At 34.5% G+C, this 24,184-nt stretch overlaps 1 protein-coding gene across 1 annotated transcript; it reads left to right on the top strand.

Annotated features, from left to right (window-relative positions):
• LOC132272902 (uncharacterized) lies at positions 1–2,498 on the top strand. Its single transcript, XM_059773971.1, has 4 exons — positions 1–128; positions 909–2,051; positions 2,302–2,361; positions 2,456–2,498. The coding sequence occupies exons 1-4, from the start codon at positions 1–3 to the stop codon at positions 2,496–2,498; spliced, it is 1,374 nt and encodes a 457-aa protein (XP_059629954.1).
• The last annotated feature ends 21,686 nt before the right edge of the window (positions 2,499–24,184 follow it).

The following is a 24,184-nucleotide window of genomic DNA, read 5'->3' as shown; positions in this document are numbered from 1 at the left end:
ATGGTGGTGGATCGGAGTATAGTTTTTGTGACAGTGATGATGAAGATTGGACTGGTGTTCATGAAGAAGTCGAGAATTTGGGAGATCATAATGTTCAAAACATTGGCTTGGAAAATGAAATTCCAGATGTGAGCAGTGATGGGTTATCTAATTACAGTGAGAATTAAGATTTGACTAGAGAAAGTGAGGATGAAATAGACAGTAATGTAAGGAAAGGGAGAAGAAGAAAAGTAACAAGGACCATGAATTATTTACATAAATCATTAAAGGGGAAGTTGTTCAAATATGGTGAAGGGGGAAAAATTGAATTTGAGAAGGACCATATTTTTTATAACATCTGCCATTTCAGAGACATTTTGGTGGAGTATTCAGTCCAGAAAGGTTTTAACCTTTTTAGGGAAAAAAATGAGACTGGTAGAATTACTTGTCACTGTGCCAACCCAGGCTGTAGTTGGAGAATTCATGCAACCATGTTGGCTGATAAGTTAATATATAAGGTGAAATCTGTAGGCCCAGAGCACACTTGCATCAGAATAAGTAAGCTCAAGAGTGTGACTGCACCTTTCATAGCAAAAAAGCTTATAGAGAAGTTTAAAAGGAATCCTGATATTAGTATCAAAGAAGTGAAAGAAGAAGTTCGAAAAAAAATTCTTGCAATTGCAAGTCATGTTGCTTGTTGGAGGGCTAGAAATATAGCAAAAGAACAGATTCTAGGGAACCATTCTACTTCATATAAAAAGCTGTGGAAATATGCAGCTGAGGTGGTTAAAACTAATCCTGGGAGTTTAATTTTTATAAGACCAACTATAGATGACCCTCCCAAGTTCAAGAGACTTTTTTTTTTATTTTTTTTTATTTTTTTTTTTATCATTTGTAGCATGTCAAAATGGTTTTATTAATGGTTGCAGACCATTTATTGGTATTGATGGGTGTTTTTTAAAGGGGCCATTTAGGGGTATGTTGATGAGTGCAGTAAGACTTGATGGAAATAATGGATTTTATCCATTTACAGTAGCTGTAGTTGAGTCTGAAACTAACGACAGTTGGAAATGGTTTCTGGATCACTTGCATAAATTCTTAGGTGATACAGCAACTAATATGCCATGGACTTTTATGTCAGATGGCCAAAAAGGCATTTTAACTGCTCTCTCTGCAATTTTTGCACAGGCAATAACTAGGAGATGCTGCAAGCACATATATGCTAACTTTAGGACACGATGGCCTGGTGTGAAGTACAAGAAACTATTTTGGGAAGCTATAAATGCATATAATGAAGAAGATTTCAAAATTGCAATGAGGCAGATTGAGTCAATTAGTCAGGATGCCTCAAATTGGTTGATGGAGCATCCTTTGGAGACATGGACAAGACACAAATTTGATGATAGGGTGAAGTGTGACTATGTCACCAATAATCATGTGGAGTCATTTAATTCTTGGCTTGGGAATGTTAGAGCAAAACCAATCACTGCTGTTTTTGAATGTATAAGAACAAAACTGATGTCCAAATTCAACAAAAGGTTTCAAAGGACAACAGATTGGACAACCATAGTAGTGCCAAAAATTAAGAGAAGACTGAACTCCAATATATCCAAAGTTGGTACATGTGAATTGACATGGCCCGCTGAAGTTGTGTATGAGGTAACTGATAATGCAAAACAGAAGAGTTATATTGTTATGCTTGGGGAGAGGACTTGTTGTTGTAGGGAATGGCAAGTGAGTGGAGTTCCTTGTATGCATGCATGTGCAGCCATTACTACCACAAGGGTAGATATTGAGAAGTTATGTTCAGATTTCTACAACAAGGATACATATACAAAGACTTACACTCCTTTCATCCACCCCATGCGTCATGAAAGTATGTGGACTGAGGTTGAAAAACCTGAATTGGATCCACTAGAGTTCAAAAGACCCTGTGGCAGACCAAGAATGTCAAGGAAGAGGGAGGATGGTGAAGCAGAAGCAAGGAAAAGGTCAACTGTTGTGCAGTGCAGTGTATGTGGACATTTTGGACACAACAAAAGGGGATGTCAAAAGCTCCTACTGCAAAAGAGGCAAGAGTAGCAGCAGTAGGCTCATCATCATCATCAACAGCAGTAGGCCCAAGAGAAGGAAGAAGATGTCCACCAAAAAGATCAAAAAGGATTAGATCAACAACAACAGCAACAGAAGGCTCTGAGGTGTTAAATTCATTGAATAAAGATTTCTTCATTTCAATTATTATTATTATTTTTTTCTTTTATTTTTTTTTTCAGATTTCTAAAGCACTGTTGTATGTTATTTATGTTTTTGTTTTCATATTAGGCTTCAGGTAGGGCAGCAGCAACAAAAGCAACTCAAGGCAAATCAACACAAGGCTCTTAGGTATGTAGTTCATTTATTGATCCTAATAACAACAAAACACAAAGCTCTCAAGTATATAATTGTATTATAATAAATATTTTTGGTTTCATTTCAGGCTTCATGTTGCACCAGGAAGTAGGACCTATAAACACCATTGAGATAGATTTTTTGTACAGTGCTAACACCAATTAATTGGTTATATGAGCTAACTTTCACACACAGAGCACATATTTTGATTATAATATGAATTAGAAGTCCCAACTGAAGATGTAATGAATTTGATAACATTTTCTATTTGTTGCAATTATTTAATACTTTAAGTTCGGTATTTGATATTTACGATATTTTGAGACTTTAAGTTGGGAATGTGTTGATATATTTTGAGACTTTAAGTTGGGAATTATTTATTATGTATTTTGAGACTTTAAGTTGGGAATGTATTGATATATATATTTTGAGACTTTGAGTTGCTATAACAGGTTTTAAAAATTGGATTACAGACATAGCACATATTTTGGCTTATCAATTGCTGTTACAGGTTTTAAAAATTTGCAATCCTGTAATAGGTTTTAAAAATTGGACTGTAACAGGTAGGATTTTAGAGGTTTAAAAAAAAAAAAAAAATTACAATTGTTTTACATGTTTTCAATTTAAATTAAAATTTGTTAGCCAATTGTATTATAGGATTGTAACCAGATTTTTTTCCAAAAAAAAAAAAAGGGGGATTGTGCAAGATGTCCTTGTGAATGGGCATAGCCAGGTGCTCTTATTTGACGACCGTAGGAGAAATCCTTTTAGAATTGAGTAATGGGCTGAGGAAAGGAAGCTCTCAATTCTCTACTAAAAAGCCCCATTCTCTCTGAACTCATTCATGCAATAGGCACCCTCAGCAAGAATGCTAATATTATACCACTGTTTTACGTTCTAATATGCAACCAATTAAGAAAGAAATAAGATATGCAAACAATTAAGAAAGAAATAAAACTCTTTCTTAATTAAGCAATGCAAACAATTAAGAAAGAAATAAGACTCTTTCTTAATTAAGCAATTAAGCACTGTTTCACATTCTAATATGCAACTAATTAAGAAAGAAATAAGATATGCAAACAATTAAGAAAGAAATAAGACTCTTTCTTAATTAAGCAATTAAGCACGGTTTTAAATTCTAATATGTAATCAATTAAGAAAGAAATAAGATATGCAAGCAATTAAGAAAGAAATAAGACTTTCTTAATTAAGCAATTATAGTAGCTAACATCATTGTCAGGAAAAAAAAAAAGGCAACAGTTATTTGTTGAATACAAACAGTTGCGGCTTGTAAGGTGATTGGGGTATTTTTGTCATGAAAAAATTGAGGGGTATTTTTGTCATGAAAAATTTGAAATACATTTTTTTTAAGTTAACAAATAGTTAAAAGGATAGAATAGTCATTTTATACCTACTAAGTATTTCACTTACACCCCCCAAATGTCAATTTGGGGCATTTGGGGGTGTAAGTGATATACGAAAATTAAAACCAAAATCTTCATTTAAATGAGAAATGACTTAACCTTATAGGGTCTGGGTGTAATTTACCCTTTTTTGTCTAATTTAAGCAGGTCATGATATAAAAGCAGAAAGTCATTACTAATTTACTAGACTTGTTCAAAGTCATGCATGACACATAGTAAAGGTGAAAGACAATGGAATTTTATACTTAACAATATTTTAATAGTGACATTTACCTGGGTTAAAATAATAATAATAAGAAAGAAATTAAAAAATAATAATGGATAAACAAAATATTTTCTCTACCCCTCTGTTTTAGGCGATATTTTTTCCCGGTCAACGACACCACCACTAAATTGGACATATTCCGGCCAACGACGGCCACTATGAAGGCATGAACTGACGAGATATTCCGGCAGATTCTTATCATTTTTCTCTCTCTATCTCCCTCTTCTTTTACAGGTTACTTTCTCTCTATATGAGTGCGAGCCTTCACTCTCTCTCTCTCTAAGATCACCACCAGAAAAACAAAGTTTAATCATAAAAAAAAACTAAAATACTAGTAATCAAAAAGTTCATTAATAGAAAAAGAGTATCAGAGAAGTGTTATATATATATATATATATATATATATATATATATATATATATCAATGCATGTATATTTTTTAATCAAGTACAGAGACGAATTGATATCCAAAGTAAACACTAGGAATAATGATCCTAAAAGACTTTGAATCGAGGGTTTATGGGTTCTTTGATCTCATTGTTATTGTTGATAATTCAAGGATTATCACTTCGAATTGACAAAAAAGAATTGATAAATTCACTCTTAATCACCGGAGGGGTTATCACGAATTTCAGGTTACGGTGATGGTGGTTCCCGGGTGTGTACTGGGTGGTGGTGATGGTTGGAGGATAGGCTCAACACCACTCCTTCTCACCGGCAAGCATGGAATCCGGTACTGAGCTGACCGAGTGTAAACATAACAAAAATAATTTATTCATATATTTTGACAAAGTTATTTTATACGTCTCACTTGATAGACTCGACCTATATATTTGCCAAATATCAAAAAATAAAAAATAAAAAATATTTTATCAGAGAATGAATCTTTGGATCACCTATTCCTTAGGTGTTCTTACAGCTCACGAATTTGGAGTTTCCTTCACGAAGTAGCAGGATTTCAGTTAATCCTTAATTGTTGGATGGATTTAATCCATTGGTGCACAACACATTGGACCTCTTCAGATTTCTTGACTCACAAACTCTTGCTTTCTACAGCAATCTATTTCTTATGGCAAGAGAGAAAGCTTTCAGAAATGTCTCCACCTCACACCAGCATATCATTTCTCAAATCAAGACTTGCACCGGAGCATAACTTGCAGCAATCAAGCTTAAAAGGGATTCCAACCTTAGACAAATCACAACTGAGCAAGATCTTCAAAGTCTTTTTGTGCAGGCCTGTTCGTCATCTGTTGTGCATTCTTGGTTAATCTTTTAGCTGTGCAGAATTTGCCTGAGGCAGTGTTTGATTGTGCTTGGATGGGTTATGCATTTAGCTGTAGGCAATAGTGTGCTGCTATGTTATGTTTTGGATAGATTTGTTTAGTTTTCTTTGGCTGGGTTGTATCTTTCCGGTTCTCTCCCCTCTTGGGGCACTATGTATATTCTCTCTCTCTTTAATACAAGTTTACCCTTTAAAAAAAAAAACTTAGCCTAAATGGTTAAAAATAAAAATATGTGAGTATATCTTTAGGAATTTACATGAGTATCGAAATCCAATCTGGTTTGATTTGGTTGATTGGTTGGGCTACGTACGGACGGACAGGTGGCATTTGGGTCTTCTATGATGATTTATTATCTTTTAGCATTAAATTAATTGACTGAAGTACCATATATGTTCCAACATTTTCAATTTCACATTTCTTCTCTCACAGGGAATACTAATCTAATGGGAATAAAGGAACGGTAAGACTAGTCTCCACTGGCAGATTTGCATACTTTTCTTTCTAGTTCTTGAAAAGCATTATTATATTTCTTCGAAAATGAATTTAAATTACACACAGTAAACACATTCACCAAATGAACCGTTTATAAAACATGGGTCAAAAACTTGGACAGTTCAAAGAATTCAACATAACTTTTCTTTTAAGTTGGGAAATATAAACAAAACCAGTATAATGGTTGGAAAAGAGAGGGAAGTGACAGTGTGAACCAAAACAATAACGTATATGTTTCTAATTCGATTGTAAGAAACATACAAGAAAAGACTGCAAACATGCATGCATTGCTCATTAAAATTTCCGTTAATTTTCTCTGAAATTCTTACTAACTTACCTCTCATATATGACTCTGTCAAAGTAATTACTATATCAATTAATTAATAATCTTGATTAGATGAATGTTAAACCATTATTTATGTGCATATCCTTTTCCAATAATATTTTCACAGCATCCAATCGAATCATTGAAATTGAATGTCTGATACTATATAGTTTTTTTTTGGTTAAAAGTCTGATAATACACACACACACACACACACACACACACACACACATATATATATATATGATTTTAGTGACACATATAATTGGTCATGCATGATTCTGTTTCTATATTGACATGCAAGGACATGATAGCTACTTGCATTAACTAGAGCCAAATTATTGGAAAAGATTATATTTCAAGAGATTTCCTTTAATCTGGAAATTCAAGAGAGTCAAAGCTGGAGACTGGTAGGTGAGAAGAAGAATGGAAATAACTTGGATAGAGAAAAGAAACTACAAAACTTGTTGTCACCCCATTCAACTATGCAAATTAATTAGCAAATTTGAGGAAGATTGCAAGAACTGCTTAGGAAAAGCATCATCTAACTAAAAAATCCCACCATTCTTCCCCTCTCACTCTCTCTGTCCATATTATATCCCGTATAGATTAGGTAAATATACACACATATGTGTGGTCAAAAGTTGAACTCGAAGCATAAATTTTTTTTAAAGGACATTTTTTTTTTTTTTTTTTTTCTTTTTCTTGATAATTTAAATAAAAATTAAGGAAACCTATGTTTAATGGAATATTTATCTAAATCATTTCAAAAATCACTCTTAAATCACATGTATTGGACAGAACAGAGAAATACATGTTGTTTTTTATTTTTTATTTTATTTTTATTTTTTTAATTTATCTGTTTAGAGAGAGTATTTCAATTCGGCTAACCTTGGGAGTGAGTTTATTCAAATAAATTATTGTTAATTAGGTGTTTCTTTTCTAAATTGTTTATTTTAATTACTGGGATAATTTAGGAAAGACCTGTGTGGGGATGCTAGACCAAATTTGAAATTCCACGTTCACTCGTGACACGTAAACCGTCATTGAGTTTGAGTTCCTACACCCACACACACAAACACACACACACACACCAACACCACATGCAATATCAAGAGAAAAAGTATAACATAACCCTCTATAAATACCCAATGTTCTCTTCAATTGTGAAACATAAGAGCTACCATTAATATTTATCATTTTCATTTGTGAAAGGCAATTAAGAAGTATTCAGAGCTAGAGGACTAGACAGACAGAGGAGATATGGCAGATAAGGGTGGTCAAGGTACGTCGATGTCCCAATATTCTAAGCCTGGGAGTGTGATTCCTCCGGATAAGAAGAAGGTGTCAACAATGATTGTAGAGAAAGTGGTGAAATCCTGTAGCAGCAACAACAAAATCAAGCCGTCCGGCTGATGCTGATCGAGAGTACTGACTGCTGCCTAGTCTTGTATACTATATATATATATATATATATATATATATATATGTATCATTGTCTTGTACTTTGTCATGAATCACTTCTTTGGTGATACAGTTTCGTGAATGAAGGTTGTATTATTCTTTTTTTATATGTTTTCTTTGATTCATGAAGAATAAAATCTTCTATGTTTGATTAACAGATGAATTTGGTTGATTGGTGTCCGAATATCTAGTCTTATAGCCTATGTATTGTTAGAGATTGTTGTCTCATATTAGATCCGTACAAACACGTACTAGACCTGTTTAACAGCTCCATTTAACAACTTAAACTTTTACGTCAGACTGAAATGTGTCCGACCTATAATAAGTGATATCCATTAATAAGCACAATCCTTTTTAGTTTTTTATTCGGGGTCACACCAAGCGTCACCCTAAATGGTGTCCAAGTCTGAGTTGTTATGGGCCTTCCCATTGTTAGGGGGGATAAATGGATTGATGGTCCAAGCATAACGAAGTCGTCCTGCACCTAACACATTAAGCTTTAATTTCGATGTAGTACAAATAGGCAACAACTCAAATCCAAATTAAAGATCAATCTAGCATGGTCTTCAACCGAGTACATGTATATCTAATAGTTTAAATTTTAGTCAAATGAAAAACACGGACCAACTACATGTATATCTATACTAGGGGTGGCAAACAGGCGAGTTAGGTTGGGTTTGGGCAGGGTCAAATATGGGCGTGGGTCAAATATGGGTTAGGTTAACCCATAAGAACCAATGACCCATTTTCATCCTTTTATTCTTTATTTTTATTTCTTTTGTTTTGAAAATAAAGAAAAAATACATTGTTCCATCTCACTTTACTAAACTTTAGGAAAAAAATAATTTTAATTGCTATTTAAGTGGGTTGAAGGTAAGTAATATGGGTACCCATATTTAACCCATCTTGACTCTCAAACTGGTTAAAAATTATCCGATCCATTTTGATCCACTGTAAATATGATTCATCCAAAATCATTAAAAAAACAAGTAGATATGAGTGGATTGATGGGTTGCGAATCATTTTGCGACCCTAATCTAATATTGTATATTATTATTCATTGTACTAAAACATTTATGATTGGCTGGAATGCCACTTTCGCAATTATTTTGCTAGTCCATGTAAATAAATCAATCGTACCAAAGGATTTGATTTTGTGTCAGTCATTCTTTCTCAAATTTAATTAGATAATATAAAAACAGAAACTTAGCAAAGAAATTGTTTTAATACTAGACTTATTCAAAGTCGATCAAGATAGATTGAATTTTATACTTAACAATATTATTAATGTAAGGAAGAGATTGTTAAAACCTAAGTCACATAAAGAAGAAGTGAGAGAGTAAGATTGGCAGAATTAAGTCATAAATAGTGAGAATTTGAGCCAGAGTGCGTGCGAAACGTAAGAGCGGGAGCACGCTCGGAACGTAAAAACGACACCCATTAAGAAGGATTGTGTGACTTAGGTCAAAACTATGAGAATTCTGTATGAAAATGTGTCTTATTTTCTTATTCATAAATTGCATTGACACTCCTTGAAGTTTTTGTCAACGCCACTGAGCGGTTAGTCAACGATTTTGTTTATATTGACACCACCTGAAATTTTAAAGGTCATAAATGCCCCTAAATTTTTAATTCAATTTTGTAATATATATATATATATATATATATATATATATATATATATATATCAAGCATGTTAAATGACAAAAATAACCCCCTTGATCTCCTTTTGTTTGGCTACTATTGGGTTTGGATATGCAAGCTATGCTTAATAGCAAGAATCTATGCCCTAAGGAGAGAATGTAATGTCAGACTCTTTCAGGGCAAGACCTCGACAACTAATTAGGTTCTCAACTCAATTATAGATTGGGTTCGCGGTAAAATGATGAGCACAAAATGAAATTCCTCAACGCAAACGCGCCATTAGGGTTATGCATGATTGGGACTTACCTTCTTCGTCCATCAAATCGACTGTTACTGTTTCTTCTACGCAGATGAATGGTGCTCTGGATCAAACAGAGCATAATTCACTACAAGAAAATTGACTTTTTACCACAGTGGAAAACATTTTCTACCATAGTTTCGAACTGTGGTAAAAAGTCATTTTCTAACCGTGAAGTCGTTCTTTCTACCATGGTTTTGCACCATGTGGTAGAAAGTCAATTTTCTACCACGGTGCAGAATCGTGGTTCAAAAAGGGATCTCTACCACAGTTCAAAACCGTGGTAGAAAGTGTTATATAATTTAAAAAAATAATAATAATAATGCAGCCCCTATAAGGCCTTTTTCTTTCCTACTACTAGCCTTGTAAGGACTCCATAAGTAAACACTAAATAAATTAAAATAGCATCATAACCAAAATAACTTACAACAAACCAATAACATCATATATATATATAACCAATTCCAAATCATTGTTTTTTACAAAAATTAACCATATACAAATTTCTAGCTTCTTATGCCATACCAAAATAAGACAAAAATTCTTATATCTTCTTGCTCTGTTTTAGTCTCTCTCTTTCATTACATATATGCAACTTCTTCATGAGCCATACAAAAAAATAACGGCAACAAAAAAAGTAACAACAACCGCAATCCTAACTTTAACCTACAAAGATGTAATAGTTGAAGTCAGAGAATATAAAGCAAGTTGTGAAGTTGTCAAAATTAAACCAAGCAAAGCAAGCATTATAATAAAGGTACATTGAAAGATCTACTCTTCATATTAACTCAATATCTTGGGTCATTGACATCCCGTCACCAAAAGAAATCATTTGAGTAGTAATGTGCAACAAAAGTAATTTGAGAAAAATAAAAGTAGGTGTGAAATAATAATATTTGTAAAGTATAAAATGTTGTAATGGAATTGTGTAAGATTAGGACAAACTAAACTGAAATCCTAGGCCTACAACAGTTCTAAAAGTATGCATACTTTGTTCCTTTCAAACAGACCAGAACTATTGAGCCTGAAAACTCTTATGTTGGGACAACCTCCTCCGATAACATAAAGATCAATGTGAGATAAATCAAATTATTGCCATTGAAGGGTTTTCGTCAATTTTTCTATAATTTATCATTTCAAAAAATTAAACTTGGAAGGAAATGTAAAAGAAGGGCATCTTAGGATCTTGGCAAAGAAATTGAAAGGGTGGTGATTAATAATAATAGCTCTCCGTTTTTGTGGACATTATAAGAACTGTTGAGAATTCCAATTGATCCTTGGTTTTTATTATTGACCCCCTCTCAACTCACTGGCAGATGACATCTTTATATAGACATCGAAATATATAGCGATCTTTTATGTAGCATAGAACTCTCGAGTTGGGAAACAAATATGATTACTTGTAAATTTGAAATAATGTCATTGTTATAGCCTTCATTTTCAACAGTTTTAGTAAATTTCATTAACCTCCAATTTTAGTTGCTCAAAACAAATTCATCATATTCTTCTAATAATTCCCTCAGAGTTCTGCTACAACCTAGAAAATACTCATATCTTGTATATTCGTTTGTACAAAAGATAATTAAATAGAATGAGGTGGTTAATTTGATTTCTCACTTTTTAACAAAATGGCAATGGATAAGCTAATCAGTCCCATCTAAAGTCTAAACAAAGAGGTGAAGCCCTGGAATTTCTCTTTTATAGAGAGTGTAGTTGGTGGGAGGGAGGGAGTTTGCTGCTTTAAAATAGAGAGGTGGAGCCCTAAAATTTCTATTTTACAGAAAGTGTAGTCCATGTAGGTCCTTAATGACATGCAAGAAGTTAGGTTAATCTGCTTTGAAACAGATAGTTGGGCCCTATAATCTCTCTTTTGATAGCTTGTCCCAACGAACTTTCAAAATATAATAGTTTTTCAAAAGAGATTTTGAGGCTTTAGAACACCTATAAATTATCTTATATTCACAAAGCACAAATATGAATATTTTAAATTTCTATGTCATTCCTTTTAAATTGCCTTATCATTTTGTAAGCAAAACTAACCACTTAGCTCTCTTTTGCCACATAATCCATTAAGAAAAAGCATATAAACACAACATTCAGAATGTCGATTACATATAGCCTTTTACATATTAACTGTAATGTAGAAAATGGACCTTATTAGCAAAACTGGAGAGAAATGATGTACTTAAAGAGATTTAGGAACTTAACGCTAGAGAGTTGGCTAAGGAATTCACACGTACGACACCAGAGTTGGGTTATATACTGGGGACTCATGATTCTACCTTACTGGTTCTTTTTTCTTTGCAATAATTACCAAACCATAAATAGTCATCGTCATGATCTCTCCATCTGCAATTTCTAGTAAGAGTTTTGGAGATCATTCCTAACAGATGGGGTTGATGAGAAAATTTGGAGTAGTTTATTTTTATTTTTTATTTTTATAGATTTTAATCGACTAAAATTTGGATTTGAACAAAACTTTAGTTAGAATACAAGTTTTGAAAACTTAATTAATTTTTCTGTTCTGTCAATTAAGAATGTTTTGGAAACTTAATTAATTTTTCATAGGATTTACAAGTTTTTGAATTCTAAATTTCAATTATTCTTAGTAGGTGTTTTAGATAGAATATAAACATGAATTAAAAAAACATTAACTAATAAAATTTGTGCAATAAAGTAATCCTTTGTAAGCATCCTAAGACAAAATTTTTTTTTTTTTTTTTTGAAAGGTTAATTCGCATCCTGAGAGTCTGAAACACTTGATAGCATGATTTCTTACTAAAACTTAGAAGACCTCTTTATTTACTTTGATACATGTCCATGACTCCATTCTATTCAATTTCCTAGTAAAGAATGGTCCATACCCTATTAATGTACTACTAAAGTATGGTTCCAATAATAGATGTAAAGGCTTCAAAATTTTTATTCAAAGACAAACTACTATTCCATGTAAAACTAAAAAATTTAAGCAAAGGTATAAACAACATATCAACAACTTCTCCTCCGCAACAATCAATCAAAACCCACATACGATGACTCCATACTCCCATGCTTTCAACATTTTAAAACAAGAAATAAAAATGGCCTCCACACGGGCTGATGTACCAATAAGGTAATAAAGTTCAAGATACACCACAAAATTGGTCACTTAAAGGCACGTGACCCCCCTAAGTATGTGTATAAAAAGTATTAAAATTATGCAATCATAAAAGAATTTTATCGCACATAAAGACCATATAACTTACAATATTCACATACACATATATGCACACTAGTAAAAATGTACATGCAATGCAACATAAATGTATAACTTTTGGATACATAATAAATTCTATTTCCATTTATATAACAATATAGTACTCATTCATGAATTTTGTAGGAATTAACTCAAATCCCTTTTGGAATGTTTGGTGGAAACAATTATATTCCATACATTGATCGAGTGATATATATAATTTGGTAACAGCCACATATATATACATTAAACATACATATAATTAATATGGTGGGTTCTATATATTCTTCCTGAATTTATTGAAATGAAGAACACTAACACATCATAGATCAGTATCATTAAAAAATGTGATAACTATAGGAGACATGCATTATATAATCATCCAATACTTTATTAAACTTTATATCCTTATCAAAGATAGATGAACAAAAAGAATTGACTTTATCAAAGTACCTCTTCCTGCATATGACAAAAATCTAGAGGTCCAATTACTGACTCTTGATGTGATTCTATGAATTAAGGTTTGACAGTCATTGGCATTGATAGCAGATGAGGTTAAAGGCAACCCAAGGTATGTGATTGGTAGTGTCCCAATCTCAAACTGTAGAAGAGATGAGATGCTGATCCTAGTTTGGGTGTTAACCCCAACAAAGAAGACATGACTTTCGGAGCAATTGATGGAGAGTCCAGAGAACTTAAGGAAATTGTTGACTGCATTATTCAAAACCTCAACAGATGCAACATCACCATAGGAGAACAACATGATATCATCTGCAAATGCTAAGTGTGAAAGTGAGAGCTTCCTACATCTCCAATAGTACTTGAAGTTATTGCTTTGTGAGATTGCATTGTCAAGGGCCAGTGATAGAACTTCCATTGTAAAAACAAATAACTAGGTAGAGATGGGGTGGCCTTGCCTGACACCCCTCTTTCCTTTGAAGAAACCACATAACTGTCCATTAAGGGATATGGAATATGAAGGAGTGGTAATACACTGCGCAATCCAATGAATAAACTGGTGTGGAAAACCAAACAATGACAGAACATCAAGGATAAATTGCCAATGTAAAGTATCAAATGCTTTACTTAGGTCAATTTTGAGGGTGCAACAAGGTGGATGGGATGCTCTATGATAACCATTCAATAGTTCATGTGCCAATAAGATATTATCTATGATATGCCTAATTTTTACAAATGCTGTTTGGGTAGGGCTAATAATAGAAGGGAGGACCATGCCTAATTTGGTAGCTAAGAGCTTAGAGATGCATTTATATAATAAGAGATATATAGCGATATACATATATATATATATGATGCACTCATATGAAAAACTGATTTATACACTAAACTAGATAAGTGCACAAAAAAAAAAAAAAAAAAAAAATGAAGAAGATTTCAGATGCCCTATCTACTGTTATTCGGAAGCACACTAGATTTTTGAATTTTGCTTTAAATTCAAGCAGATTTTGGGTTTTGAAATTCATGAATTTTGTGTTTTCGTAATCATTGAAATATCTTCAGAAAACAAAACTTTTGAATCCTACAAAGACCATAGATCCAAACCAGACATAAGATTCTAATTGTTCATTTTTTATCCAGTATTCTATCAATTTCAGACAAAGCATCATACTTATAAAGGAAAAACTCTAATTGTGAACAACCATTATCATCATAAGGAATGAAACTAGTATTTCCTGCCAAAAAAAAAAAACCTACAACCAATCACACAAAAATTTCAGCCAACGGCAATTGGCATGCATCAGCAACATTTTCATTATAGTCAAAATTAAGTGAAATCCCAGTATAGAAATTAAATTTGAATATTGAAGTATGAAAAATAAACAGAGACTTTGTATATGATAACAAAGCCCAAGGACAATTGTAACATACATCACAAATATGTACAATCGTTAAATCAAGAACAACCCATATCCTCCAAGCAAATGGTATAACTTATTAGGCAAACAAAAATGGTCGTGTATGAGTAAAATTATTGATCACCAAAACACACACATACACACAAACAAGGATCGAGAAGATAGAGAAAATACAAGAGAGTACCTGGAGTTTTGTGGGACCCCAAGGCGAATTGTAGCCTTTTTCTATTCAAGCAATTGAGAATCACCCACTACATCCTCTGACGAATCCTTTGAGGCATCAAATTGCTCCATTTCTGTTTGATTCCTCTTCCTGCTACAGCACCACCAAACCCTACACACAAACACACACATAAATATTGATATATAGGCTCGCGTAAGGATAAGCATAGCAAATGAAAGATTTTGAATGATAAAAATGTATAGTTTTTATACGTATAGATATGTGATTAAGCTTTTTATTACAAAAAAAATCAACTATATATCTATATATATATATAATCTTATGTATGTATAGATGTATAATGCATTATTATTTTAGAGAGAGGTTACGAACCTAAAAGAGGCGTGAGAGGGAATAGTAAAGTTGTGATGACCTTGTGGGCGGGTGTGCCGTGGGCGGGTGCGAGAGACACTGTCAGGCTACCACACTGGCGAGCTACGGGTGCACAGTCCCACATCGCCTGGGTAGAGGAAAGGTGAAGTGCTTATATGTAAGTGTATCATCTCCAATTGGTATGAGGCCTTTTGGGATGAAGTCCAAGAGTAAAACCGTACGGGTTCAGGCTCAAAGCGGACAATATCATACCATGTGGTGGAGTGGATCGTTACAAATGGTATCAGAGCCTGACCCAGCCGGAAGTGTGCCGACGGGGACGTCGGGCCTCCAAGGGAGGTGGATTGTGATGACCTTGTGGGCGAGTGTGCCGTGGGCGAGTGCAAGAGACACTGTCAGGCTATCACACTGGCAAGTTACGGGTGCACAGTCCCACATCGCCTGGGTAGAGGAAAGGTGAAGTGCTTATATGTAAGTGTATCATCTCCAATTGGTATGAGATCTTTTGGGGTGAAGCCCAAGAGCAAAACCTTGCGGGCTCAGGCCCAAAGCGGACAATATTATACCATGTGGTCGAGTGGGTCGTTACAAAAGTGGTGCTCGCAAATGTTATTACAATGAACAGGGATGATGTTGTGAAGCCTATAACTCATGAGAGAGAGAGGAGACAGACAAAAAAAAAAAAAAAAAAAAAAGGGTGACTTAATGCTGAGTATCAATTTAATGAATCCCATACCATACGTATTTGAGTATCAATTTGATGAATATAACAGGGGATGAAAATACAAACCTTAATTTGTGTCTTTCGAATTTAGGGCTTCGAATGAGAGAGGGAGCTAGGGTTAGGGCTTGGAGAAAGGGGCGAATCCTTGTTCAATCTCGACACCAATCAACTGTGCTGCTATCTTCTCTGCTCTAACGTTGCGCTGACCGTCGATTCAACCCTCAGTGGCTTCGGTAAAAGGGTTGGGCTTGGAGAGAAAGAGGAATGACGGCTTGGACGGTCTGAGAGAAAGGGGGTGGCCGGCTTTCTTTTCATCTCCTTGCTCTGCTTTCTTATCTTCTTCCTTCTCCGACAGCTTCTCCTCGGCAGCAGGCGGCGGTGGAGCTTCCTCCTGCGTTGCTGCCTCCGAATCGTGAACCAGATCGAGAAAAGGGCGGCCAGCTTTTGACATATGTGTTAGTGTTCTGTAAGTGTGTTGTATGTGTGTGGTTTCTGTACATATGAGCAGTATATATATATATATATATATATATATATATATATATTGACAGTAGTGGGAATAAGAACCGCCAAAAGGTAAGTGAAAAAATTTCACTTTTTTACGACGGTTTTAAAATAACTGTGGTAGAAAGACCCGTCCAAATTACATTAAAAATAATTCACCTTCTACCACGGTTATAAAGGCCCACCTAAATTACTAATTCACTTTCTACCATGGTTATAAAAATAACCGTGGTAAAAGAATATAATTTCTACCATGGTTATTTTAAAACCGTGGCAGAAAGAACTGCCCAAATTATATTAAAAATAATTCACTTTTTACCACGGTTATAAAAAAATTGTGGTAAAAGAATATACTTTCTACCACGGTTACTTTAAAATTGTGATAAAAGATGGTTTTAAAATAACCATGATAAAAAAGGCGTGGTAAAAAACTGTTTTTCTTGTAGTGATTTCTCTGTACTTGTTCAAGAAGAAGTTGTTTAGGATTTGGGCTTAACTTGTTGGGTTGGGTCAAGATTGATGTAGTCCATGTAAGGTGTATGGGCCTAATGTATCATTGGGCAGTCTTGTATATTCTTGTCCGTTTCTTCAATAAATTTGTTTTACCTTTCCAAAAAAAAAAAAAAACACAATAATTAATATATATAATTAATGTATTTGTATTTTGTAAGAAGCATACATGCATGTCGTGCAAATTAGACACGAGACATGTATTCCTGACCTTTTCCTAGCGAGTTTCAAGTTGCATGCCAGCATTTTCCTTTTCACTTACCTTATGACTCTGTCAAAGTAATTACTATATCAATTAATTAATAATCTTGATTAGATGAATGTTAAACCATTAATTATGCGCAAACCCTTTTTCAATAACAATTTGTCACCATCCAACCGAATCAATGAAATTGAATGTCTGATACTATATACTCTTTTCATTTTAAAATAGTTGGTACTTTGATAACTATGACTCACAATTTTCAAAGTACGTACATAACTATTTTGGAACGGAGGAAGTATATATATATATGATATTATGTTTCAAGAGATTTTATTTAATCTGAAAATTCAAGAGAGACAAAGCTCGAGACTGGTAGGTGAGAAGAAGAATGGAAGTAACTGGGATAGAGAAAAGAAACTACAAAACTTGCAGGCTGATTTATATTTTCATCCCTTTCAACCAAGCAAATTAGCAATTCATTGGAAGTAAACAAGTTTATTTCGAAGAAATTTGCCGAAGATTGCAAGAACTGCTTAGGAATGCATCTAACCAAAAAAAAAACCACCATTCTTCCTGGTCACTCTCTCTGTTCATATTATATACACTATATGTGTGTGTATATATATATATATTACGTACATATATATGTGTGTATACATATAGTCCAAAGTAAAATTTTGCCACCACCCAATTGAATCATTGCATTAGGTAGAGCCAAATTATTGGAAAAGATTGTATTTCAAGAGATTTCTTTTAATCTGGAAATTCAAGAGAGACAGAGCTCGATCGAGACTGGTAGGTGAGAAGAAGAATGGAAATAACTTGGATAGAGAAAAGAAACTACAAAACTTGCAGGCCGATTCACATTGTCATCACTTTCAACTAAACTAACTAGCAATTCATTGGAAGTAAACAAGTTAGTTTCATAGTAAGTTTGCGGAAGATTGCAAGAACTGCTTAGAAAATGCATATAATAATAATAATAATAATAACCATTCTTAATTCCCAGTCACTCTGTTTTCATATTATATATACTATATATTACGTAAATATATATATATATATATATATATATATATATATATGGTCAAAAGTAAAATTAGCAATTCATTGGAAGTAAACAAGTTAATTTCATAGCAAAGAAGATTGCAAGAACTACTTAGGAAATGAATCTAACAAAAATAAAAACTACCATCATTCTTGCTGGTCACTAACTCAGTTTATATTATATACATGTGTGTGTGTGTATATATAGTCAAAAGTAAAATTTTCGGGTATACATTTTTTTTTTTTTTGTAATTTAAATAAAAAGAAAGTTTATGTTTAATAGACTTATGGTAATCTCATTTCAACAAATTCCACATTTCACACACAGCTAGCCCAAATTCCACATTCACGCGTGACACCAACACCAACACCAACACCAACACCAACACCTACATTATTTATTTATTTTTTTTTTGTAATTTAAATAAAAAGAAAGTTTATGTTTAATAGACTTATGGTAATCTCATTTCAACAAATTCCACATTTCACACACAGCTAGCCCAAATTCCACATTCACGCGTGACACCAACACCAACACCAACACCCACACCCACACCACCATGCAATATCAACGTACGTTGTACACTAGAGAAAAAGTATGAGTTCAAAGTCTCTATAAAAACCCTAACCCTATGTTCTCTTCATTTCTCAAACATAAGAGCTACCATTAATATCTCTCATTTTCATTTGTGAAAGGCAAGAAGCATTAAGACAGAAGTAGACAGAGGTGATATGGCAGATCAGGGGGGTCAAGGTCCGTCGTCCATGTCCCAATATTCCAAGCCTGGGAGTGTGATTCCTGCAGATAGGACGAAGGTGTCAACAATGGTGGGTCAGAAATTGGTGAAAGCTGTTACTCCCTCTAGCAGCAAGAACAAAATCAAACCGTCCAGGTGATCATGCATGGTGATCCACAGAACTACGGCATATATAGTCTTATATATACTCTATATGTATAATTATTTTGTACTTAATTTATGTCATAAATCACTTCTTTGGTGATACAGTTTCGTGCATGAGTGTTGTACTATTCTTTATTTATGTGTTCTCTTTGATTCATGATGGAATAAAATCTTCTATGTTTAATTAACAGATCAACTCGGTTGTTTGATGTTGATAGAGTCTCAAGTCCTATAACCTCCTATATATTGTCACAAGCTTTTATTTCAAGTTTTTATTTCACGTTTACCTAATAGTTTAAGTTTTTAGTTCATATATATGGTCACAAGTCATTAATTACTTGCGACCTAAGGGTTGATGGTCGGCAGATGGTTGAAGTTGAAGAAGATTTCTTTTCAGTTGTTGCAATTCTCTGCATCACTATCTACTTCCTTTTGAGTTTGGTGTAGTTCTTCCTTGAAGCTTGTCCCCATTAAGTAGTTTTAACTGGTCCTTGGCTTATGCCTGTTGTATTTCCTTTTGGTGTTCTTTGGATACTTCATGTACATTCTTCACATTCTTCTAAAATTAAAAAATAAAAATAAAAGAAGTCATTAATTACTTGACCCTCACCCTCACATCATTAAATCAGGGAACACATAGGCAGGTGGTTTGTAATCATGAGGGTGTGCACCTAAAAGCTTAAATGTGTGTGAGTGATTACTGGGTCCAGCCTTAGGAGAATAGTAATAGATATCCAAGCTAGTACTTCGACCGCAGCAAGAATATGGACATAACAATTTAAATTCTTACATCAAATGACAATATACTTGTCATGTATATCATTTCTATCATGTCAATATATATATATATATATATATATATATATATTTGGGCTACTCTAACAGTCATGGTCGGATTTTTATACAGTAATTAATAATCTCCCTGTTATTATGTTGTTTCAACCAATGTTTGATATTGTACTTAACAATTTAATGATTAATTGGCGGGAAATCGACCATGTCAATTATTTGTCAGTCCAAGTAGATAAACCAATCATTCATTTTCTAATTTAAGTAGGTCATGATATAAAAGCAGAAAGTCATTACTACTTGTTCAAAGTCATGCATGACACATGGAAAAGGTCAAAGACAATGGAATTTTAAAATTAACAATATTTTAACGGTGAGAATTATCTGGGTTAAAATAATTATAATACTAAATATATTTTTATCAGAATGATTCAACACATTGATATCATCGCATAAACTCGACATTTCAAAAAATGCATGCTAAATTCACAAATTTTTCAATACGAGTGTAGGCCTATACAAACGTCTATGTATACCCTTTTGATTACTCTGCAACCATATGTAGTAGGTACGGTGTCAATCAAAAAGTTTGATTTTGTTGATTATCAAGGATAGAGAGACAGAGATATAGAACTGATGTAATTGAATTGATGTATATTGAATTAATATTATGATAATGATACAAAGAAAGTATAAATAGGCTAACATCAAACGGCTAGTAAATCACTATTACAGCGGCTATAATATAATATAATTATGGTAGCATATAATATAATCTAATTATGTTAACATCTCCCCTCAAACTTAAGGTGGTAGAGCAGAAACCAACTTGAGTTTGGAGAAAAATTGGAGCGGAAGGCAGTACCGAAGTTGTGAAGATCCGATACGTTGAGGTGCTTAGAAGCACATAATAGACCACTTATGGCAAGTGTGGTAGCCTTGAGAGAGCTTTTGAAAGCAAATATTTGAGTGGAATCATAGAGTGGAATTTACCACTTGAGAGACGCACGGATGTGTATGACAGAGCGGGATTACCGATTGATAGAGTGATATAACCACTTGAGATCCGCACAGGTGCATAAAAACCACTTTACAGCAGATGTGGTAGCCATGAACTCTTGAAAGCTAATATTTGAGTTTTTTCATAAAGTGAAATTTACCACTTGAGAGACGCACGGATGCTTATGACAGAGCGGGATTATCGCTTGATAAAGTGGTATAACCACTTGAGATGCACTCAGGCGCATAAAGATCACTTTACGACAGATGTGGTAGCCATGAGCTCTTGAAACTAATATTTGAGTGGAATTATAGAGTGGAATTACCACTTGAGGTAACGAAACTGTAAAGTTTCAACACGTTGAGAGTGCTTAGGAGCGTGGCGAGAGTAAGATTACCACTTGAGGTGCTTGGGAGCACATGACAGAGCGCTTGGAAGCGCATCAGAGAGAGCTAGATCAATGCTGAGAAACTAGGCGGCTGTACTCCAGAAACTGGAACGCCCCCTCAAGTTCTAGAGCTAGAGGGATATTAGGAGCACCTAGAACTTGCATCTGAAACTGGGCCAAGGCTGTAATGAACTGGGCCAAAAATTGATCTGGGCAAATACTGAACCAGGCCAGACACTGAATCGGGCGGATACTGAAAAAATGGGTTTGCAACCATCCAAACAAGTAAACAAATAGCCTGCACTTTCCATAAATCAGCACGCTTTATCTCTCTCCCTAACAAAAAGAACAAACTGACGAACAAAAATCAAAACATTCTGCAGACCCAATAGAGAGAAATACAGAGAGAGCCGTAGGTGAGGACTGAACCAGATAGCGAGGAACAAGTCGCCGGCAATGGTGCGTGACTGGTCCGACAACAGCAAAGCAGTGGGTGCACATAGATCTGGCAGAGAGAACAGTGATGGCTTCAGCGGCAGAGGAGATTAGTGATTATAGATCAATATGGGTTGAAAAGCCGGCGAACAGAGAGCACGGCGATGGCAGATGACGGAAGATCCGTGGCGGCAGATAGCAGTTGTGACGGCGACAGAGCTCCGTGGCGGCACCGGCAATGACGGCTATGGTGGTGAAGAAATGGGGATGAGCTGTCTTCAAAAGTCGATGTCGACGACGAAGGATGACGGGATTGTTAGAAATTAAACTTTATTTTATTTGGTGTTTTATATTTATGTGAGTTTTTTATTGGAGTTAGTGGGGGGCATGAGAGTTACAACTAGTAAATGGTCATGTTAGTGGGTTAGTGGGAGTTTTGCCTACTAAATGGTCATGTTAGTGGGTTAGTGGGAGTTTTGCCTACTAAATGATATGTTAGTGGGATTTTAAGTTTCATTTACATTTATGTTTTGAAGCCTATATAAACCCATGCATTGTACTCATTTTCAATCAAGTGAAATAAAAAGTATTTTCCTCCATTTCTATTCTCTTCCAAATAGTATAGTGTTGTGTGTGTAACTAGGCCACTATTTCCAACAAAGTGGTATCAGAGCTAGTTTGTGAGAGAGAGAAGAAATGGCAAACAATTCGGTTCCATTTCAAATGCCTCGATTCACCAAAGATAACTATGAAAATTGGTGTATCCGTATGAAGGCAATTTTGGGAGCACAAGATGTGTGAGAAGTTGTTTCCAAAGGTTATGATGAGCCAGAAGATGAGGCAACTTTGTCTCAAGCCGAAAAAGATGTTTTACAAGCCATGAGAAAGAAGGACCAAAAGGCGGTGATGACCATCCATTAATGTTTGGATGATGGAATGCTACAAAGAGTTGCTAGTGCAGAAAATGCAAAGCAACTATGGGAGATTCTTCAAAATTCCTTCCAAAGAGTTGATAAAGTGAAGAAGGTTCGCCTCCAAACGTTACGGGGTGAATTTGAAGCATTGCATATGAAGGAATCTGAATCAATTTCAGATTATTTTTCGAGGGTCTTGGCTATTGTAAATCAACTAAGGAGATATGGCGAAACCACCATGACTGATACAAGGGTCGTTGAAAAGATCCTTCGGTCGCTGGATTCCAAATTCAACTACATTGTTGTAGCCATTGAAGAGTCAAAGGATTTGGATTCCATGACTGTTGATCAACTCATGGGTTCGTTGCAAGCTCATGAAGAAAAGGTGGTGAAGAAACAAGAAGCATTGGAGCAAGTGCTACAAACAAAGTTTTCGTTAAACGAAAGAGACGAAAAACATGGAGGAAATCAAAGGGGCCGAGGACGTGGAAATGCATGTGGCCGAGGAAGAGGAAGAGGCCGTGGAAGAGGAGAAAGAAGCGGTCAACACACAAGCAACAATGAAGAAAAAATCCTTGACTCACAACAAATAAGAGGTCGTGGTAGAGGAAATTACGCAAGGTCATATGGAAGGAGGTATGATAAGTCTCAAATTCAATGTTATAATTGTCAAAAGTATGGTCATTATGCTTCGGAATGTAGAAATGTTGCTAACGATGTTGAAGAAAAGGCGAATTATGTTGATGAAGAAGTGGAGCCTACTTTGTTGTTAGCATACAAATGTGAAAGGAGTGATCAAGAAGATGTGTGGTATCTTGACACCGGTGCTAGCAACCATATGTGTGGTAGCAAAGAGAAGTTCGTTGATATTGATGAATCAATAAATGGCAAGGTAACATTTGGAGACTAATCACAAATTCCGGTAAGAGGGAAAGGTAAAATATTGATTCGTTTGAGGAATGGGCATCATCAATTTATCTCTAATGTTTATTATGTGCCTAATATGAAGAACAATATTTTGAGTTTGGGACAACTCTTAGAAAAAGGCTACAATATATCCATGAAGGATTGTAGTCTTTCGATAAGAGACCCATTGGGTAATTTGATTGCCAAGGTTCCAATGACAAAGAACCGGATGTTTTTGCTAAATATTCAAGCCGACGAGGCTAAATGTTTGAAGGCTTGTGTTAATGATTTAACTTGGCTTTGGTACTTGAGATTTGGGCACTTGAATTTTGGAGGATTAGAGTTGTTGGCCAAAAAGAAGATAGTGAAGGGATTGCCTTTCATTAGCAATCCAAATCAATTATGTGAAGGATGTCTCGTTGGAAAGCAATCAAGGAAAAGTTTTCCTAAAGAAGCTACCACAAGAGCTACGGCGCCACTACAACTTATCCATTCGGATGTTTGTGGTCCAATTTCTCCATCATCATTTGGTAAGAATAATTATTTTTTATTATTCATTGATGATTTTAGCCGAAAAACATGGGTGTATTTTTTAAAACCAAAATTGGAGTAGTGTGAAATTTTTAAAAA

The sequence above is a fragment of the Cornus florida genome, unplaced genomic scaffold, assembly GCF_030987335.1.
Source record: "Cornus florida cultivar Cherokee Brave unplaced genomic scaffold, ASM3098733v1 CherokeeBrave_3.0.0_Hap2_Chr09, whole genome shotgun sequence".
Taxonomy (NCBI): Eukaryota; Viridiplantae; Streptophyta; class Magnoliopsida; order Cornales; family Cornaceae; genus Cornus; species Cornus florida.
The sequence above is the reverse complement of the archived record's forward strand: the minus strand, read 5'-3'. Positions and strand labels throughout refer to the sequence as shown.